Source organism: Plectropomus leopardus, chromosome 13 (genome assembly GCF_026936395.1).
Source record: "Plectropomus leopardus strain MGB_pleo_1.0 chromosome 13, ASM2693639v1, whole genome shotgun sequence".
NCBI classification, from domain to species: domain Eukaryota; kingdom Metazoa; phylum Chordata; class Actinopteri; order Perciformes; family Serranidae; genus Plectropomus; species Plectropomus leopardus.
The window spans coordinates 23,066,681-23,086,579 of NC_142188.1; the positions used below are offsets into that span (position 1 = coordinate 23,066,681).

At 40.6% G+C, this 19,899-nt stretch overlaps 1 protein-coding gene across 3 annotated transcripts in view; it reads right to left on the bottom strand.

Moving 5' to 3' along the window:
- Window positions 1-19,899, bottom strand: part of macrod2 (mono-ADP ribosylhydrolase 2) — a 511,048-nt gene that overhangs the window by 141,646 nt on the left and 349,503 nt on the right. For all 3 annotated transcript variants that reach the window (XM_088086648.1, XM_042501834.2, XM_042501833.2), the window contains exon 7: window positions 13,304-13,334. In XM_088086648.1, coding sequence (XP_087942774.1) covers window positions 13,304-13,334 — 31 coding nt within the window. The remainder of the gene's footprint in view (window positions 1-13,303; window positions 13,335-19,899) is intronic.

A 19,899-nucleotide genomic window follows, 5' to 3' on the forward strand; every position in this document is an offset into this window, starting at 1 on the left:
GAGCGCTTTGTAATTATGCTACGCTACAAACTGTTACAGGTTATCTGACAGCTTTAGTTACTTCATAAATTAAGATTTTTGCATGAAAAAACATAAGAAGAGTTCATAAATTATGATGTTTTGTTATTTATTAAATCAGCCTGTGATTTACACATGTAAAGCTTTAACATTTAGTTGATTAGTCAGTCTATTCACAGAAAATTAATTGACTATCCTTATAACTATTTTGATACACATAAAAGTTTTTTTCTATGTTTTAATGGTTTTGAGTTTCAGGGAGTGTTATTGTCAATTTTATTCATAATTGGGGGGAGGGGGGGTATGTTTTTTCTTCTTTAAAAAGATAATTTTAAGTTTTTGGGTGTTTTTTTGGAATTGTTTTCTTATTTTTTTTTTTAAATATAATTTTAATTATTTAGATGCTTTTTGTTTTCTTTATTTCCTAATAACTTTTTTTTTATTTGTATGTGAGTTTAAGATTTTTCTGAATTGGGTACTTTCCTTTTAATACTTTATGTGCGTTTACTTAAATAACATTTTTCAATGCAAGTCTTTTACTTGTAACAGAGTATTTTCATAGGGTGGTATTAGTATTTTTACTTTCGTAAAGGATCTGAGTACTTCTTTAACCACTGGCATTTTCTATAGTTTTACATAACATAGGACCAAATACTGCATGACATATGCAAAGTTACACCCAGAGGCCAGCTATACAACATGCACAATTTTTTTCAGTCCTTAGTGACTCGGCTCACGATTTAAAACTCCACGCTCTTCCATATTATAACCCCTGACCTCCATAAGGGACCACAGGTTGCAGCAGGCACTGTCATCCTTTAGCGACAGAGGTCAAGACCTCAATTTCAACCCATATCAACGGATACAAGGGCCATGCCACAGTATCAGCCTGTTGGTTATTGCTTGGGTCACAATCTCAAATATTTTTCTTTTCCGGGTCATTGCTACGACTATAACATCCTATGACCTATGAAACAGGCTTACAAGTACTGCAACGACCCCTTCCCCTTTATGTTGGATGTAAAGAAAAAAATGAAAAATCAGCCTTACGTTTCTGGAATTCTTTCATCTCTGAGTCGGACCACCTGCTGTCAAAGCCTCTCAATAACTTCCCTGTAAATGCTTTAAATCAACTGCCTTGACAGTTGAGATATACTGTATGAGGCTTTATCCACACCACTCTCACCTTTCTCACTACTGTTGATGTCTCTTTCTCTCTGTTTTTCTTCTCCTCCCCCTTCTCAGCCTGACAGGAGTGGCTGAGTTACACTGAGGAGAGGAGAAGGGCTGAAGCACTGCCGAGCCCGAGCTGAGCTCCTGTTCAAGCCCTGGGTGGAGCGAGATGTGAGCTGCATACCAGCCAGCAATGACAGCCGGTCTGCTCCTATGGCTCTGTTAGGCAGTGTCTGCAGACAGTGCATGGCCCGTTCACGGCTCCTGCCCTTCAAAAGCTGCCCCCAGAGCTGTGTGCTCAGAACCTAATCCAGCATGCCAAATCAGTTTGCAGGTCACCTGACTCCTCTTGTCTCCCCAGACACACTTAACCTTTTCAGCGATATCACTTTGTCTGCTGATGTTTCCTTTTTAAAATCTGTTTCCACACATATAAAGGTGTACCAACACTTCAAATGGCATGTCAAGTATCATAGGCAAACAGATGTGTGGAAGACAGGAAAGCTGAGAAAAACAGATCCACGGAGATAGGACCAGCTGTTGAGGAAATGCACGCACAATGAGAGTGGTGTCAAAGAAGTCAGCAAATTCACAAATTAAATAAATTAGACAATTATTGTAAGGAGTCAGGACCTGTCTTTGTGCTCTTACTATGCCAAGTCAAGAAAGTGGAAAACAAACATTTTACATGCAATTGCAGGGTGCAAACTTTTTAAATAATTTTTGGAAATAAGTACTGGAAAACACAGGGAGGAGGTTCGGTGCAATAGCATTTTTATCACCAATACCACAACAACAGGAGGACCAAACAGAATTTCTTAATATATCAAAATGAAAAGATTATCATTGTTGGCTGTAAAAATCCTACACAGCATCAAAGAATTGCAGAACACAGCAGCAACAGTCTCAGCTGTATCTTCTAAGACCGTGTATATATCACCAAGTACAATTTCAGTTTTCATATAGTTTTTCTGTGTAAAAATGCTGCAGTGAACACGACTGTGCTGTCAGGCACACCGAGCGCACAGGAGACACCGCGGTGACTGTCACACATTTATTCTGCCTGCTCCAGACGCTCCACTTGACACATCTTCACCATCTGCACATATGGATTGTGTAAATTAGCAAAGACAGAGGGGTGCAATTCTTTTCTTTTCTTTTTTTTTTTTTTTTAGATGTGCCTCCGCGTTTAGATCTGACCACCTGTGTTTTCTGTGTAGGTTTTTTTGTTTTTCAATTTATATACTGCTGTCATGTTGTTTTCGGGCTGTCCATATGTCTGAACGTCTGCCCTGTTCTTGTGAATGTGACATCTCAAGAACATCTTAAGGGAATTTCTTCACATTTGGCACAAACATCCTCTTGCACTCAGTGATGAACTATTTAGAATTTGGCAGACAAACATTACATCCGTTTAATTGTCATGAACACCACATCTCAAGAGGGCCTTAAATGTCAGTTGTTGCCATGATTCACCACAAAGAACCATAGATCAGCAGGCCCACTGCTATGCTTCAGCATCCATGAGTTGCTTTCCACTGTTCATGGTTGCATGTGGGCATGTAGAGGGCGGAATATGAGGCTCTTCCAAATTGATTTGGAATTTATAAAAGTAAATAGTGTACAGACAGGCATATCCACAGTTTTATAAACCAGAATATTCTTTGGCTTATGTAAATGTCTTTATTTGTACGTACACAAACATTTAGTATGGATTCTCCACAGACTTCTACAAATGAGGCCCCGGCTCGCAAAAAAATGTATGGCGTCCATGTTAGCAATGGTTTCATATGAACAAATGGTAGTCACTGATTAAGGTAAGACCTTTAGGAGATCATGGGATGCTTTTTCACTCATAGCACCCCTGGGACACTGATGATCAGGTTGTATTGCTACTGTGTAATTGCTTAATGTTTATTTTGGTTGACCTAAATATTTGCATTATCACGGGCCTTTGGATATTGTAGAACTACTGTGTATATTCAAATTAATAAAAACTTTAATTATGTAAAAAATAAAGCTAAAAAATCTTTTAATCATAACATTGGGCTGAGCCCAGCAGTGGGTGGACGGCATTGAGTCCATTTAATCTATTCAGTGTGGAGTTTGTACAAATGCTCTATTGATTTGAGAGCTGTACCTATTAATCATAGCAGAGCTGAAGGGGGAGACAGGTGAAAAGAGGTGAGCTATAGAACCAGTGAAGAAGATAGCAGGAAAGTAGAATGACAGATGTAAACAAATGTTGGAAAAAGAAATGGCATAAAGAGAGTAAGATGGAAAGCTGAGGAAACAGGGTCAGTTCAGCTCGGAGCAGCATGCCAGACGAACCCTGCTCGGCAGGAACATCAACGGCCCAAGGTCAACAGCAGCAGTTTGAGTGCATCGGCTGCTCTCTCTCATCATTTGTCTCTTTCACAGCATCCACTACCTTAAGCTCTTTGCCTCTCTGTCCCCCTGTCAGCGTAGCCAAGTATGTTTATATGCTTAAAAACAGCTACAATAAAATACCCTCAATCATCACTTCCATCACCTCTCGTGGCCACAGGAGTCACAGCCCTGTTGGAAGTGCAAAATCCACTTACAGGAGCTCAGACAAGGATGTTCAGAAAAGGACTGAGTGGGCTGACTCTTTCATATGCTCAAGTGCACACAAAATGAAAAAGTTCTGTGTTTTACTTCTACATCTTCTCCCCTCAATACTTCCTTCTCATTCTCTTTTGCTCCATTTGCTGTGTGGAGGGTTCAGTGAAAGCTAATCTGTCAGGAGGTGGAGAGCTGGCGTCAGGCGCAGTGATGGTGGGCCCTCCAGGGTCCCTGCTCTGCTTGGCTCGGCTCTCTCCTATGCTGGGAATATGGCCGGCTCAGGGAGATTTGTCTTAGTGAGGCGCACTGATGGGATATGTGCAGCGCAGCGCCGCTGATGAGGACTCAGGTGGTGCAGTGTTATTTCTGCTGAAGGCTCCTCTACTTCATCACCAGGTGGAGCGCAGCATCCAGACAGAGAGAGGGGGAGAGACTATGGCACGTGCCATGTGGACAAAGGGTTACGGTGGCATTGTGTGCTTACATAACATCTGCATAGTACATCCAGTGATGTTGATGGCAACAGTAGTTATGGGTTCAGTGACCTCGACTAATTTGGACAAGTGACCAGGGAGAATTAAGTTAAGGCAAACACTGAATCTGACCTGAGAAGACTGCAGCAGGTCTTTTCAGTTAGCGTTCTTCCAATTCCCTTTTATTGACTTTAAGCCACAATTACAAAGCATAATTAGTTTATATTAAAAGGAGACTTGATTTAATTTTCTTTTAAATGAAAGGTACGTTTTCATCCATGTCTCCACATCAGCCCAGTGAGCTAGGCCAAGGGGAAGATTCATCTTAAAACAGAATTCACACATTTTATTCCTATGATCTCGGGCATGTAGGACCTTTGTTAATATGAAGAAAAAAAGAGAGCCGACTCTAATCTCTGATGCAACCAGGAGACAGAGTCTCTGGCCCCTCTCTTAGGCATATGTAAAACACCTTAATGAACACTTGTGCCGGACCATTGGTGACTTTTAAGGGTTACTGTTTTATGTATTTTGTAAAACTAGAAACCAGAGAAAAGCAGCTACTTTGGATGTTAAAGATAAAAAAAAACACACAGTTACTTAATTCATAATGAAACAGTTCCCAGTTTACATCATAGAAAACTCTGTCTTGACTGTGAAAGTTGGAAAGTTCATGTTCAAAAATATCCACTGAACTGGAACACAAGAAAATAATATAAATGTGCACTCTGCCTTAGGGGGGATTTCTGCTTAAGGAACAGGCAAGCCCATTGCTCTCTCTTTTGCCAGTGTGGCAACTCTCTTGTATCCTAAATTTACAGAGTTAACTTCACAACAAACTTGTGTAGCTAAGGTGTTTTGCTCTGGTGAGAAGGAGTGAGAAGTAACTGCATAACCTGATAAAGCCAGAAAAGGGAAATCAACAGGTTGAATACACGTCTGGACTATGATACATTCCCATCCTTTGTTTGCAAATGTATGCTGTAGGCATATAGTGCAGACCACACCAGTTTTGTTTTTCCTGAGTGAGCTTATATTGTGAGGAGGATACCACAACTTGCTGTTATTTTTAGTGCTTTATATTTCCTTTCTTTTCTTCTTTGTTTTTTTTTTGTTTTGGAGCACATACTGATTTTTTTTTTGTAAGAGTATGTGGCCTTGGTTTGATAAACATATGCTGGCTGCATTCTTGAAAAATACAAAGTACAGCTTTTCTACCCTTGAGGCAAGAATCGTATTGTTGGTCCCACTTTTCTACCCCTCAGTTGTAGTTGGTCAAGTTCACGTCTCAACACTCGTCATTCATTTTGATGAGCTGTCTACCTTGAAGCAGCATATAGCCCGAGGCTGATGTATCTGGCACTCATAAATTCACCACAGGTGTTGAAATGGCAAACGGTAAACAGGAAATTTGCTACAGGAAATAAAAAAATGGCAACAACAAAAACATAAAAAGCCAATGTTTATCTGATTTTGAAAGGTCTTTAACAAAGATTTAGCATCAAATTTCTTTTTTACGATTGTAGCTCAGAAACATCTTCAAAATAGTTTCATAAAGAAATCCCCTTTTTAATAAAATGTTGATGGGGCCCAGAGAGTCTGACTGCTGCCTCTAAAGACCCTTATTGTAATAGACATTCAGAGTGTATCACTTAAGCATAATATTATACAAAGTAGATTAGTTGATTGTGGTTTGGGCAGAAGGAGGAAATCATTAAGTGCAGCACAGTGGAGGGCTGCTCTAGTTGAGGGCAGCAGTCCTGTGTGTTCATCTGGAAAGGGGGGGGGGGGCGCTGTCACCCCATCAGGGCCCAGAGGAGAGGTGAGGTGACCCGGGGTGGAGGACAGAGTAGCGCCCCAGGACTCTAGACGCCAAAGCGTGGGTGTCAAATGGCCCGGAGCTCCTCTCTACACCAACAGTGGGACGCGGCAGGGCTGTGACCATGACCGACTTTGCAGCCCGCAGAAGGAGACAGAGACAAAGAGGGATGGGAGGGTGCTACGTGAGGAAGACAGGCAGAAAAAGAGGCAGGAAGAAAGAGAGCAGCCTCCGTGGCACAACAGATGATGACCTTCCTTGGAAACGTTCCATATAGGTGATGCCACGCTTTGTCCTACATGCTAAAATTAACTTTTTAAAAACATCCCAAAGAGTGTTTGAAATGCAAAAGTTTAATGCTCAACCAAGTTTCTCAAAGGCCTATATCTATTGTCCTGTGGGTGGGAAGTATTTTTACATTTGGCTTATCATCCATGAAAATGGTAGAGCAAGGCTAGTGTTGAGCACAATGCATGCTGTGTGACTCAGTTAAATGGGCTACGAAGCTCCTGTTCCCTCTGAGCACACACTCTGCTACCCACTGATACAGCACGTTGCTTCTATGTACCTTGAAATTCCCAACCCAGCTGGGCTAAGCTCCCTGTAGTAAACCCTGGGTTTTAAGAGAAGGGGGAACTCACCCTGGCCATCTCTGGCAAGCCAGCAGCAAGCCATCACTGTTGAGAGATAAGGTGCCATGAATGTCTCCAACCTGCCTAATCCCAGACAGGGATGAAGAGAGCCAGGGCATGATGCTGGCTGGAGGAAAAAATTCTTAGCAGCTTGACACCTTTGATCTGGACGGGACAGTAGAATGGCAGCGTGGACATACCAGTAGAGCTTGTGGTGGATTACACCCGCATATCTTCCACAGCCACCAGTCAGTGCAAAAACTCCTCTGTCAACAATCCTCAGATCCGTCACAGAGACAGATGAGCCAAAGGTGTGGAGGGCAAGCAGTAAACAGGGAGATATTTGTCCTGAGTAGTGGCGTTGCTGTGTTGTGGGCCTCTGATTGTTTTGATAGGGTTATAAATGCACGTATGCGACGGCATCTGTCAGGTAAGTAGTAGACTTAATGTTCGTGTCCTTGCTTTCACGTTGTGCCCGTGAGCTCTCTGCTCCGTGCTAAGATTGATCTTAGTAGACGCCTCCTAAACTGTACAGCTCATTACAAGGCTTTTGGAAAGTGCTCTTTCAGCGCCAGCTAAGATGCGATCTCCACAAGGCTAAATTGTCCACGGCGCATCTTGAAATGGGATTTTTATGTATGTGGCTTTGCTCGAGTGAGTATCTCAGCCTGTGTGTGAGCATGTGTGTAAGAAAGATGTGCGAGGGAGAAATACGGCAAGAATGTATGGAGACAGGAGAGAAAGAGATGCAAAATATGACCTCTCTAAGTCTAGGTAGTTGGACTCTTGGCACTGATCTTGTGAGACATTGAGAGGTGTCTCCTCTTTGGAAGGAATAATCTATTTAAACTTAGGTTGCACGGCTGTGATTGATGTGCAAACAGGAGCAGCACTTAATAACCTCTATCATGCTGGGTGACCTCGTGGCCCACGGTGGGCACCAGTTTGTTTATGGGTGGTACCTCCGACACACTATCCGTGCAGAAATTCTGTTGTGGCTAATGGGCCGGACTGAGGGATTGGACTGTCAGCGCAGTGTGAGCCCTCATTTTTCTTTCCAAGCGTCTAAGGTACCCCCTGTGCACCCCTGCAACACCCAACCTCCCTGTTCTGCCATCATCTGTCAATGGTGACTGAGTCTCCTGGAATATGGAGGCGTGAGAGAGAGTGTCAATTAGCATTAGCTTTCCTGACAAATCTATTTTTCTCGCCACAAAGGCCTTGGATAACTTGTTCCTGATTCCTCTCTGTCACAATGTTGGGGGCGCAGCATTTGTTTTGTCTGCAACCATTCAAAAGTGAAAATGGGTCAAGCACATGTGCATGGTACCTGTGTGCATGACTATGTGCACATATACGATTATGGCTCTATCTATGTGTATTCTACAGGGACAGAGGGATGGAAAGAGGCACACACACAGACAGAGAGAAAGAGAGATTGGGAAGATGTGCCTTCCACACTAAAAAGCTTGTGTTTACATTGCTGAAATGGAAGTTGACCTTAAAGGTTATCTAAAATGTACAGAAAATGTCAAAACGCCTGACAAGAGAGCAGGGCCCCTTTCAGAACATGGCAGTACTCAGGGGGCACAGGGAAAAGTCATACAGAATAACACCACAGCGCTGCACTAGACTGTAGTTCCTTTGAAAGTCCCTCCTCTATTTGCCCTCTGCTGTGTGAAGATCTTCAGTCTTAATCAGCCGTATTGTTCTGTAGAGATGCAGTTATGGGAAGCGCTAAGCTGTTTATTTATTGAACAGGCTGTTTAATTCTCCCCCCTCTGCTGCATGCTTGGCTCTGCACAGCCTACCTCTTTGATGTGAAGGGGGCTGTTGGTGGGGTGCTATGAAGGGCTCCTACTGGCAATGCAGCACACGGCACCAGAGTAAAAAGCAATAATCAGTGCCCTCGTCAGCGGCATACAGTACAAACAGTGACTCTCTCCCTCCTGCATGCATTCGGTCTGCCTTTGTGTCACTACAATAGAGCTGTTTTACTCCAAAATGCCACATATCCATTTTGAAAATAGGCTTGTATGTGTCCACTACTTGACATTTTATTTCTTAATTTATAAAAGCAAAAACTGGAATTTACTTTAACATATTAAAGTAACACTTCGGAATTTTGTTCTGTCCATCATTTGGGTTCATTTACTGAGAAATTGAAAAAACAGTTCTTCAGTCACTAACAAGTCAGTCACCAAAGAGTCCGACACTAATGATTCAGCCACCAGCAAGTCAGACAGCGTTGAGTCAATCACTAATGAGTCAGACACTAACAAGTCCAACACTAACAAGTCTGTCACCAACAAGTCAAACATAAGCAAGTCTGACACTAATGAGTCAGTTACCAACGAATCAGAAACTAATGAGTCAAAAGCTGGCAAGTCAGTAACTAAAAAGTAAGACACCAACGACTCAGTCCAAAGAGTTAGACACTAACGAGTCAGTCACTAACAAGTCAGTCACTAATGAGTCAGTCACTAACAAGTCAGTCACTAATGAGTTAGAAACTGAGGAGTCACCAACAAGTCAGTCATCAACGAGTCAGACACTATTAATTGGTCACTAAAGTATCAGTCAATAACAAGTCAGTTGCTAACAGGTAAGACACCAATGTGTCAGATGCTAATGAGTCAGTCACAGAAGAGTTAGTCACTGACGAGTCAGACACCACCAAATCAGAAACCAATGAGTCAGCAACAAGTTGGAGACAAATAACACTGTTGCTAACAGGACAGATATTAACAAGTCTGTCACTTGTCAGAAACTAACAAGTTAGATGGGAATTTCAGGCTGTGTTGCCCTTCAGATTGTTAAGCCCCTTGAGGCATATTTGTGATTTTGAACTAAATTAATGAAAATGAATTGCCTCGACTTGACTATAGAGCTACACCAAAGTTTTCTCTGCTGGCAAAATAACAAAAAAAGTGGAAATGCAACATAATGCATGCTCATATTAATGCAGAATGTGTGGCTGGAATTTACTATGCAAGACAGAAAGATACGAGATGGAATGAATTTTGCAGAAATGTCTGCTGAACCTATCATCACTGACTGTAAAATCTGAAGTGAAATAACCAGCAAGGGAGGAAGAGGAGGGAGAGAGTGAGGGGAAAAGAGTGAGAAAGAAATTACAACTTTCGCCCTTCTTATCATTAACACCTCAGTAATAGCCATTTCAGGATGCGTGCATAGACAGGTGGCAGAAAACAGACATTATTGCAGAGAGAGACGGTGAGAGGAAATGATGAGGAGTTGTGCAGTTAACTGTGCAGATTGTGAATGTGATGGGTGGAAAACTCAGTATAATTATAAACAAACAACTGAAGGCTCTCTTTAGTACTCGCGCTGGGCTTCGCTTACAAGTGTATGCTATGCTGTGTATCAGGATGTGTGACCACTTGGACTCTAGTACCAAGTCACATGAATGAAAGTTTAATGGGGCCAGCTGGGCAAAGTTTTTCTTTTAATCTGTGTTGAATAAATGGACAGCTTGTTGAACTCCTACAACTACACCATAATTAGCTATTCTTTTTGTTTTTCAGCACCCTGGATGTTAATAATGTGAAAGATGCTCATTGCCAGAAAATAGCGCGGAAAGTAAAAGTTTGAGGTAGGTACTTTGCAATCTCCAATCAGTACGTGTGTGTAGTAATGTTTTCGGTGTGCAACTTGATGACAGCTGTCAGTTAGTCGTAAGGGTTGATAAATCAGGAAGAGTGATGGCTTTGAATGGATCACTTTGTTCTGACATTTCAGAGAAAAACAGACGTAAGGTAGTTAATTCACATATGCAAAGAGGCTTTTTTGTTGCTCATAAATTCTTGTACTTTTTAAAAGTCTGTATACACATTTCCAAACTACTTACTTAATAAATCTTTTTGTTTTACACCAAACATTCTGGCATGTCTATTTTTATATATGCTAACTGAAGTTTAGAGGTTTCCCAATTCATGCTCTCAGTCATGTTCTGGGACTGTATATTTCTCTTAAGCTAAAGCCTTTTGGAACTTCCTTCTTTTGGAAAGAGGAGTGCACAATCTCATTTGCAAAATGTGTTCAACAAATATGTTACGATTGGCAGTGTCTGTTCAGCACTATGCAGACATTTGGGGGTGACAGGCACAGCAAACCACAAGTCAGGTGCTCAAATGTCTCTGATTTTCACCTATTTTTTAAAAATAAATTGCAGTTTCTTTTCATGTAGGGCTGTGACAGGCTGGTTGCATCACAGAAATAAGACATGGCACTGCATTTTTTTTTCTAGCCACAAGGAGAAATGCAACTCACAGAGGCAAAGCTTCATAATATAATGCGATATTTGAGAAAAATTAAATGAAAATCAATGATGGTTCATGCTTCGCTTGAATTTTGCAGTTCAGCTGCAAATGTCTGCGTGTACAGTTTAACAGCCCGGCATCAAGTCTTCATTAGCAGCAGTGCATACAAATAACTGAGGCTGTGCTCATTTACACCATCAGTGTTAGAAGGCACTCTGCTAAAACTGAAAACAGCGAATTAACACCTAGGTATTGTGTTTTTTAAAAGGTTGGCAACATAGTTTATAACCAAACCTCTTCTTCAAAATAAGACAATGAATCTATGCATTAATTCAGTTAATAAAACATCAGCTATATATAGAAAATCAGTTACAAGATTAGATTAGATTAGATATCACAAAATATTCAACATATAAACCTTATGCAGACATATTGCACAAATAATACAGCCAAGAAATGTATGCAGGGTGGAAAAAACACATCAAATTGTATGAATTGTCAAACATCTGACCCGGATCAGTCTGTCTCTTTCTTTTCTGTGTTTCAGAGGTAGATTGCATCATTCTTTTTCTAGGAAAGCCTCCAGCTCTCTCTGTGATGATGTAGTTGGAAACCCATAAAGGATTTAGCTTTGGTGACTGTAGAGGCCACGGACAGGTTATGAATTCACTTTAGTATCTGAGAAACCACTTTTGAATTTGTTTTACATTGAGCCCAGTTGCATTATCATCACAATGTACATACAATATACAGGAACATCTTGAGGGAACAGTGTTTGCACCATAGAGTCTTGTAAAATGGTTTTAATTTCCATGGCTATAATATGACTGTGCAGAGTGATCTCACAAGATGACAGCCAATCACAGATACCTGACCATATATAACAACTACTAGTTCACATTGGCCTTTATTTATGGCAAAAGCACTGTGGTAAAAGAACACGTTCTCATCCCAGTTTGTCACGTGGTGCCGCTTTGTCAGTGACCTTCTGCACCTACTTATGATGTTTTAGATATCCTTCTGCGTCAGCTGTTTATGCTCCTGGATACAGCTGATGTCAACATATGCACAATGATGCAGCATGTCATTATGTTTTTACACAACATGAGCACATGGCAATCAACGCAGACTGTCACGATGGTTAGGATTAGGCAACAAAGACACAGATGGTTAGGTTTAGGCAAAAGAGTGTTTAAGTGTAGAAAAAAAACCTCACATCCACACAGAAAGCAAACACCAGATTCCTGCAAGAAAGTCTGTTGTTTGTAGGACCCATCCACCATCCCTCCCACCTGCCCTGTTAGCGCTCGCAGGTCTTATATCAAATGATCACTGGAAGCGTTGCAATCTGACGTCATCCTTCAGTTTTTCATATGCACGTTACTGGTTTCGTCCAGACAGATTCTCAAGTGACGCCGCCTGTGCATGATCATGTGGATGGTATAGGTATAAGGTAAAATAGGTAGGAAGGTATAATAACAATGCCACCGGTTCTCCCCGGCCATGTTCTCAGCTAATGCTGTCCAGCAACACTCCAGGCAGATGCGGAGGGCACTTTTGGCATCACTTTTGTACGTCGAACGAGCGGACATATCTGATGAGTTTGGAATGAGAACGAGCTAGGTAAAATTATTATTCATAAGCATACTAGAGTTATTACTGCTTTTGTAGAACCATATTGCTGCTGACATGTTGTCAGTGACAGTAAATGAAAATTAGCATGTTAATTCATCCTTATGGCACCCCCCTGTGATTATTAGAGCTTGTGTGCAAGTTCAGTGGAAGGCATATCCTGTATACAGTATGTATATAAATACTGTAATTATTTCTTCTCAGCAGAGGCAATTTGCTATAGTTATATACAAACTCCAGTAGTTTCCCTGCATCAAACATCTTTTGCCATCCTAACTTCAAAGCCTGCTTATATCACCGAGTTTGGCATGTTTTCAGTGTGACTTTGTTTAAGTCTAATTAGCACAACAGCTCTTCGCCAGCGATGCCTTGCTGCATATCAGGCCTTGTCCCGTGAGAGAGCATAAGCATTGTTCAGGGTGTGCGTTTTGTTCACCTTATACTAGGTTGTGTCTTTGTGCAACATGGTGTAAGGTGAACTTGTTGGTATGTTTCAACAAACTGTATTCTTCTTCAAAGACAAAACCTGCACCTCACATACTTCCCTTGATGCAGAATTTTGCATATACAGCCACTGAAATGATGTTTGCACTATAATGATGATGTTTGCAGTGTAAGGCAGGTGCACAGTGTTAATGTGTGCAATTGTTATGATACAACATGTAAATAAAGAGAGATTAAACTTACCATAGATGCCTGTGGATATACATGGGAAGGCCTGTGCAGAAAAGAGAGAAATAAAAGTCAAAACAGATTCACAATGAAGAAATAAATGGGACAAAACAGCAATAACTTTTATCAGTCTCACTGAGCATTAGCACTACATCTGCATTAGACTGAAGCGCACCTACTGTTTACTTCTGTTTGTTGTTTACCTTCACTTGTTCATTCCCAAGAGGAGCTATTTACAGAACCATTTGCCCAAAATCCTTCAAGTTAATGCAGAATCGTATTATAAACCAAACGCTAGCTCCCAACACACACACACACACACACACACTTATACAGTGTACTTTTCTTGATTTCCAAAAAACACAGGCACATTAAATTCATCTTGGACTTGAACGCCCCTATTCACACGCACATTAGATCGATTATTGCAATAACACTGCTGCATAAAAGAGCCTGTTGGAAATCCCATCATGCACCGTTGCGCCAATGATCGTGAAGGCCTATTAGTACTTAATGCCCATTACAGTCCATAACAGTCGTAGTTTGCATATGTTGCTTGAGGGAACGGTGGATCGGACTCATGTGAATTCATAGGTACACGTAGAGCTCGTGCTTAATAATCTCCAGCACATGAATATCCAAATAAGGTCGGCTGATCCTGTCTGTCGCCTACAGCCAAAACTCACAGACTTTTTCTTTCATTAATGTTTATGGAACTTAAGGACTAAGGCTGCTTTGCACATCAAATTTAGTTTGAGCCTTTTGATATATGTCTTTAATTTAATGAATTTAGAAAGATGGATTTCATTCTGCGTAAAATTGATGCAAACTCAGCTGGGTCTCAATAACAAAGAGGACATCACAGCGGGAGGCTTTTTGGTATTTTTCACTCAAATGATGAGAAAGCTAAAGACAAAATCACAAAGTCATTGCTGCCACATTTGGATCAATAGCAGGAATCAATAACATCTCACCAACCACTTAAGTGTAGAGGCACACAGACAAAACCAAACAGCCACGCATAGAATCAGAATGCATGTTGTAAATATACATATTTTCATAAGCTTAAGAGCAAAAACCTACATATATTTATGGCTGTCTTTTCCAAAAAGATTATAAAAAGTAACCACCTTGTAATAGTTCTTGCTTTGTAGCACTTTGCAGCAGACATATTATTCAAGCATGGCTTTATAGCTGAAAATAGTTTCATTATTCTTTACTTCTGTGAGCAAATATATTATGATACATAGCTCTTGCTGTAAGCTTCCCTATTTCACATTCATCTTTTTAAGTATATTAATAAACAGTAAAGAGAAAGGATTTTTTCAAAGGACCCATTTGTCCTCAAAAGCAGCTGAATACGGGCTTTAGTTCCAGCATTCATCAAAAGGCGTGGCCACGGCATTAATATAACGGCGTGACAAATGAAAAAAAAAGGAAACATTTCCACTAGCAGCTCACAACTGGATGAATATAGAACAACAAAACACTACAGAGATTCATCAAAGAATAATACGCATATGTCAAATTCTCCCCGTGCCAAAACTAAGCCCAACAGTTTGTTTTGCCACACTGACCCTGTCAAGTTGTATTTAGAAACACGCTGTTGCTAGCAGCTGTGCCAAGATCACTTCATTTTAGAACTGAAAACACAATTAATAGATCTGAAAGAGACAGATAGCAAATACATGTCTGCTCGTATGATGATTATACAAATAAGTGGTCGGGGTTCTAATCCATCCGTAAAGTCTTTTCAACTGAGAGAGGAAATAAACGCATTTTAAAAGTAAATAATTGATTAAAAAGACTGATAAAATATGTAGACTTCTTTTCCTCTAAAGCATCACAACCTATGACACCCGCTTTGAAATGCAATGGTCCGTTTGTCCTTGCTTTAAGCAAAGAGGAATGAGTCTCTGTTTGTATTCTTATTTACCAGTTTTCAGGTTCCGCCTGTCAAGGTGAATCTTTCTTCTGTGGGATGATTTAAATCTTTTACCGAAGCTTTGACCTTTCCAGATGACTGTCTGGGTCTGACACAAACCACAGATGATGAAGCGTGGAAAAGCAAGGCCATTTTTAGTCTGTGCCAAACACTGCCCATGGCACATACGCAGGCAGATTGAGACTAAGACACAAAATGGTCAAATATCTAAAATGGATTAATGACATCAGAAGGAAATAATAACTGTGTGCAAATTAGATGTCATATTTAAACAAATCTGTGTCTGAAAACCCCAGAGGATGTCAAAATTAATAACTGTGCAAACTAAATGCAGGGCTTCATATATTTGTACTTGTAATCCATGGACTCATTGGCAACATGTTGGCATTTAAACTAGTGAATCTCAATACCTGAAGATAAATTATGCCAATTCTGCATTTGGCAACAGTCAATACAATCAGGCATGAAGATTCACTTCAGCAGTAAGAACCTATTTGAAGCTGCGTAATAATAATAAAAAGGAAGTAAAATGAATTTAATCTTCAGACGAGATGAGCATTATTTCCTGTCAATGCCTCCAGACGGTCTCAGCTGCCAAACTGATCCTGAGCCAGAAGCCTTGTTATCTTCTCTCAGCTGAAAGGCCGCAGTGTCACTCTCTTCAACTTTAACTTCTGCTCCGACGGCAACTAAACCTGAACACACCCTGGGCTGTGGCAATGACATACAACCAGCATAATCAATTGAAATCTTTTTTATTAGTTCCCCGGCTGATCCATTAAAGGGTATTGATCTTCCTGCAGTGAAAATGCATCGGGTAATCACTTAAAGGGTTGCTGTAAAGATCTGACACCTTTGTGGCACACACAGATGTCACTTTACTTTTTTAAAGGACGGTTATTGCAAAAAGCAAAGGGAGGTATCTATCCACTAAAACTATAAAGCCTGGAGATGCATTTTAGCATCTCCTTTTCATCTATAAATCAGCAACACACTGCAATAAATAACACCAAGCTGTGCACAAATTATAAATCTTACTGATAATCAATATCCGTAAACATGCACAATATTATTATTTATGAGCTGCAAGTTATGTTAAAATCCATTAAAAGCTTCAGCTATTAAATAAAACGATGTACTAAAATGGAGGACTAGCATTTAGGTCATTAAGATAAGATAAGGAATTATGTGATTCAATGTTTGATATTCACACAAAAACTAATACATGCATGGTCAATACCAGTGTTTGGACAACACTCTGGCTTTGAGGGGAACCCTATTTTTCAGGGGGTTGGGAGATACTGTACACATGCACATGCAGGAATGCACTCACCTACACTGCGCATGTGTCAGCTTCTGTATGCTCCTGTCAGAGCCTCTGTCCTAACTTGACTTTTCATCCACTTTTATCAAGTTTTAGACCAAATCTATGCAATTCACTTCAAGATCTTGGTCGTTTTAACAATTAATTTTAACTGTACAAAGGATTTTAGTCATTGGACTTAGATTTTAACTTGTTTTACGGACTTGCCTCTGCTGGAGCCCTCAAACATCAGCAAGGGCATAGGAGGCATAGGCGCTGCACAAGCAAAACACATTTCCTACTTCTGGTCTTACAGTCTTTTCAACCCCCCGAATCGCCTCCGTCCCCGGTGTCAGCGATTGTCTCGGCTTCCCTGGCTGCCTCCAACACATGCCAGTAATGAGACCGTCTGCCCGGAGAGTCCAGCAGGTGAGGAACCAGCCACTACCATCAGCACTGCTCCACTGAACGCAAGCACCACAACGTTGATGCTGCCAGATGATCGGGAGGCCAGCTCAGGAACTGAGCTCGTGGTGCGCTGTGGCCAAAAGAAAGAGCCTATTAGAGCCCTTATTCTCCTTTAAACCTCTCCAATTGCTTCACCTCTCATGTGGACTTGGCCCCCGGCCATCCTGGCGATGCACCTGCAGCCCCGGCTCCTGCAGCTCCCCCATAACCACGGACATACACTTACCATGCACATTCACGCACTGTTTTCCTGGTGCCACAGTCCCCGCCATCTTGAAACCCCAGACTTGCTACCTACACTCTGGACCTCCATCAGCAGAATAGTGGTGCATGTGGGGACTAATGAGCATCCCATGGTGATTCCAAGCTCACCATAAATGATATTGAGCTCCCTTTTAACTATTTTTTAAAGGACTGTAAGAAAGCTGGTTTTATATTTCTGGCCCCATCCCCACTCTGGGTCGTGGAGCTGATCGTTTTAGCCATGTTCTTTAAAAGAGATGGGATTCATCTTAACTAGCGTGGGAGCCAAATGCTTTCGGCTGACATGCAGCATGTGATCCTGTCGTCTTCACCTGCATGACCATGTAAACAACACACTCTTCCTCACTTGTTTTATCTTTGTCATCTCAGGTCACTGTCTCTCGCATTAGCTCCCCCTACTGTCCTCCCCATGCATTACCACTTTCACCAGTCCATTTACCCATTCAGCCTGACTGTTCTCCGCATGCACTGATCCCAGTCGGGATAAGCAGCCGACAGCTTCCAAATTCTATGCAATCCATGAACCATCATGGCATTCATGTTGCAAATCTTATTTATATTAAATCTGCCACTGTCAAATCCTCCACCAATATCTCTGTATACTAAAATGGCACTGCTCAATGTGAGATCCTTAGTTAACAAAACCTTTATTGTTAATGACATCAAATGTGCCGATAAGCTTGACTTTTTTCAGCTCACTGAGACCTGGCTTAATACAGACAACAAAGAGCTTATAGAAACAGCACCAGCTAATTTCAAATTTTCACATTTCACATGAAACGATAGGAAAGGCGAGGGGATAGCTGCTCTCTATATGAACTATTTAAAATGTACAACTGTTTCTCTTGGTGATTTCTCAACTTTTGAATGTTTAGCTATGGTTGTTAAATCACTTTTCCCCATTCTACAGCTTACAGTATATCACCCCCAAAGCTCAAAAAAAGTTTTTTTAGATGAATTTGGTGAGCTGCTGTCAAAATTTTTGATCGACTGTGACTACAGTGTCATCTGTGGTGACTTCAATATTCACACTGACAATCTTGCTAACTCAGACACAAAACTCTTTCTTAATATGCTGGAAACATTTGGTTTTGCACAGCATGTTACATGGCCTACACATAAACAAGGACACACAATTGACCTTGTTATCTCTAAAGGCATTGCTGTAACTGCCACTCTGGATCTTGTTTTTTTCAGAACACTTTTGTATCTTTTTTAATATGACCTGTGAACGAAAACATGTCAGATTTATAAGTAAGCATTTAACTGACAATATTAATATATGTTATTAATATTATATATATATAATATATTATATTGATGACAATACTCCAAATATGTTTATTTCTGAATACAAAAAGCACACACTGCCCGTCATGTCGTCATGTGATGAGATGATGGACCATTTCACCTCTGTTGTGAGTCAGATCATGGACAGCATTGCTCCCATAAGAACTAAAAAGACGACTGGGAAACACAAAACTCCCTGGAGAACTGGGGAAAAGGTGAGGCTGCTAAAAAGATCCTGCCGCAGGGTTGAACGTAAATGGTGAAAGACAAAGCTCCAGGTAGAATATGAAATCTACAAAAATGCTCTGAACTGCTATAATAAAGAAATTAAGATTGCAAGACAGAACCATATCTCACAAATGATAAATGACAATAAAAATAGTGCCTGGTTTTTGTTTTCTGCGATAGATAAACTGGTAAATCTTAATGGATCAATTCCTGCTCAACTCCTCTCCTTCAGGCAAATGTAATGAGTTTGCCACCTATTTTCAAGAAAAAATCATCAGCATCAGAAACAGTATTTCTATATCACATAGAGTTGAATCTAACCTTTTTTTTACCCTCACATCAGCATTCCAGCCAGATTACTATGAGTAATTCTTCACTGATTACTTCTGATGATCTTGATGAGGTGTTCCATCAACTTAAAAATTCCACTTGTACTCTTGACCCTGCTTAAACATCACTGTAGTTGCTTATCAGATGAACTTCTGAACACTGTTAATGCCTCCCTACAGTCTGGTGTTTTTCAAACTTCTCTCAAATGTGCTGTTAATACTCCATTATTTCAAAAGAGCAATCTAGACCCATCTATGACTTGCAACTATAGACCAATCTCCAACCTTCCTGTTTTTAGTAAAGTCATTGAAAAGCTTGTCTACCAACAATTGCACTGTTACCTCACCCTCCACAACCTGTATGATTTGTACCAGTCGGGTTTTAGAGTAAATCCCAGTACCGAAACAGTTCTGGTCAAAATAGTCAATGATCATAAAATCAACAGCGATGAGAATAAAGTCTCTATTCTTGTACTGTTAGACATAAGTGCTGCATTTGACACTGTTGATCATGACATCCTGCTTAGTGGTTATAAAACCACAACTGAATGAATTTTGTATGTTTTTGTTCTGTCTTGTTGTACTTAACTCATCACATTTTAAAATGATGTCTATGACTTTCTCTTCCCAAATTTCTACCTTTAAAGTGTGTTGTTGCATAGAAGGGATTAATGTTAACATCAGCTGGTTCAGGAAATGAAGCAAAAATAATGTGATTTGAGGCACACTTATTAAAGAACATACTTATTCATCTTTGGGCTTTAAGAAAGGTATCAAATATTTT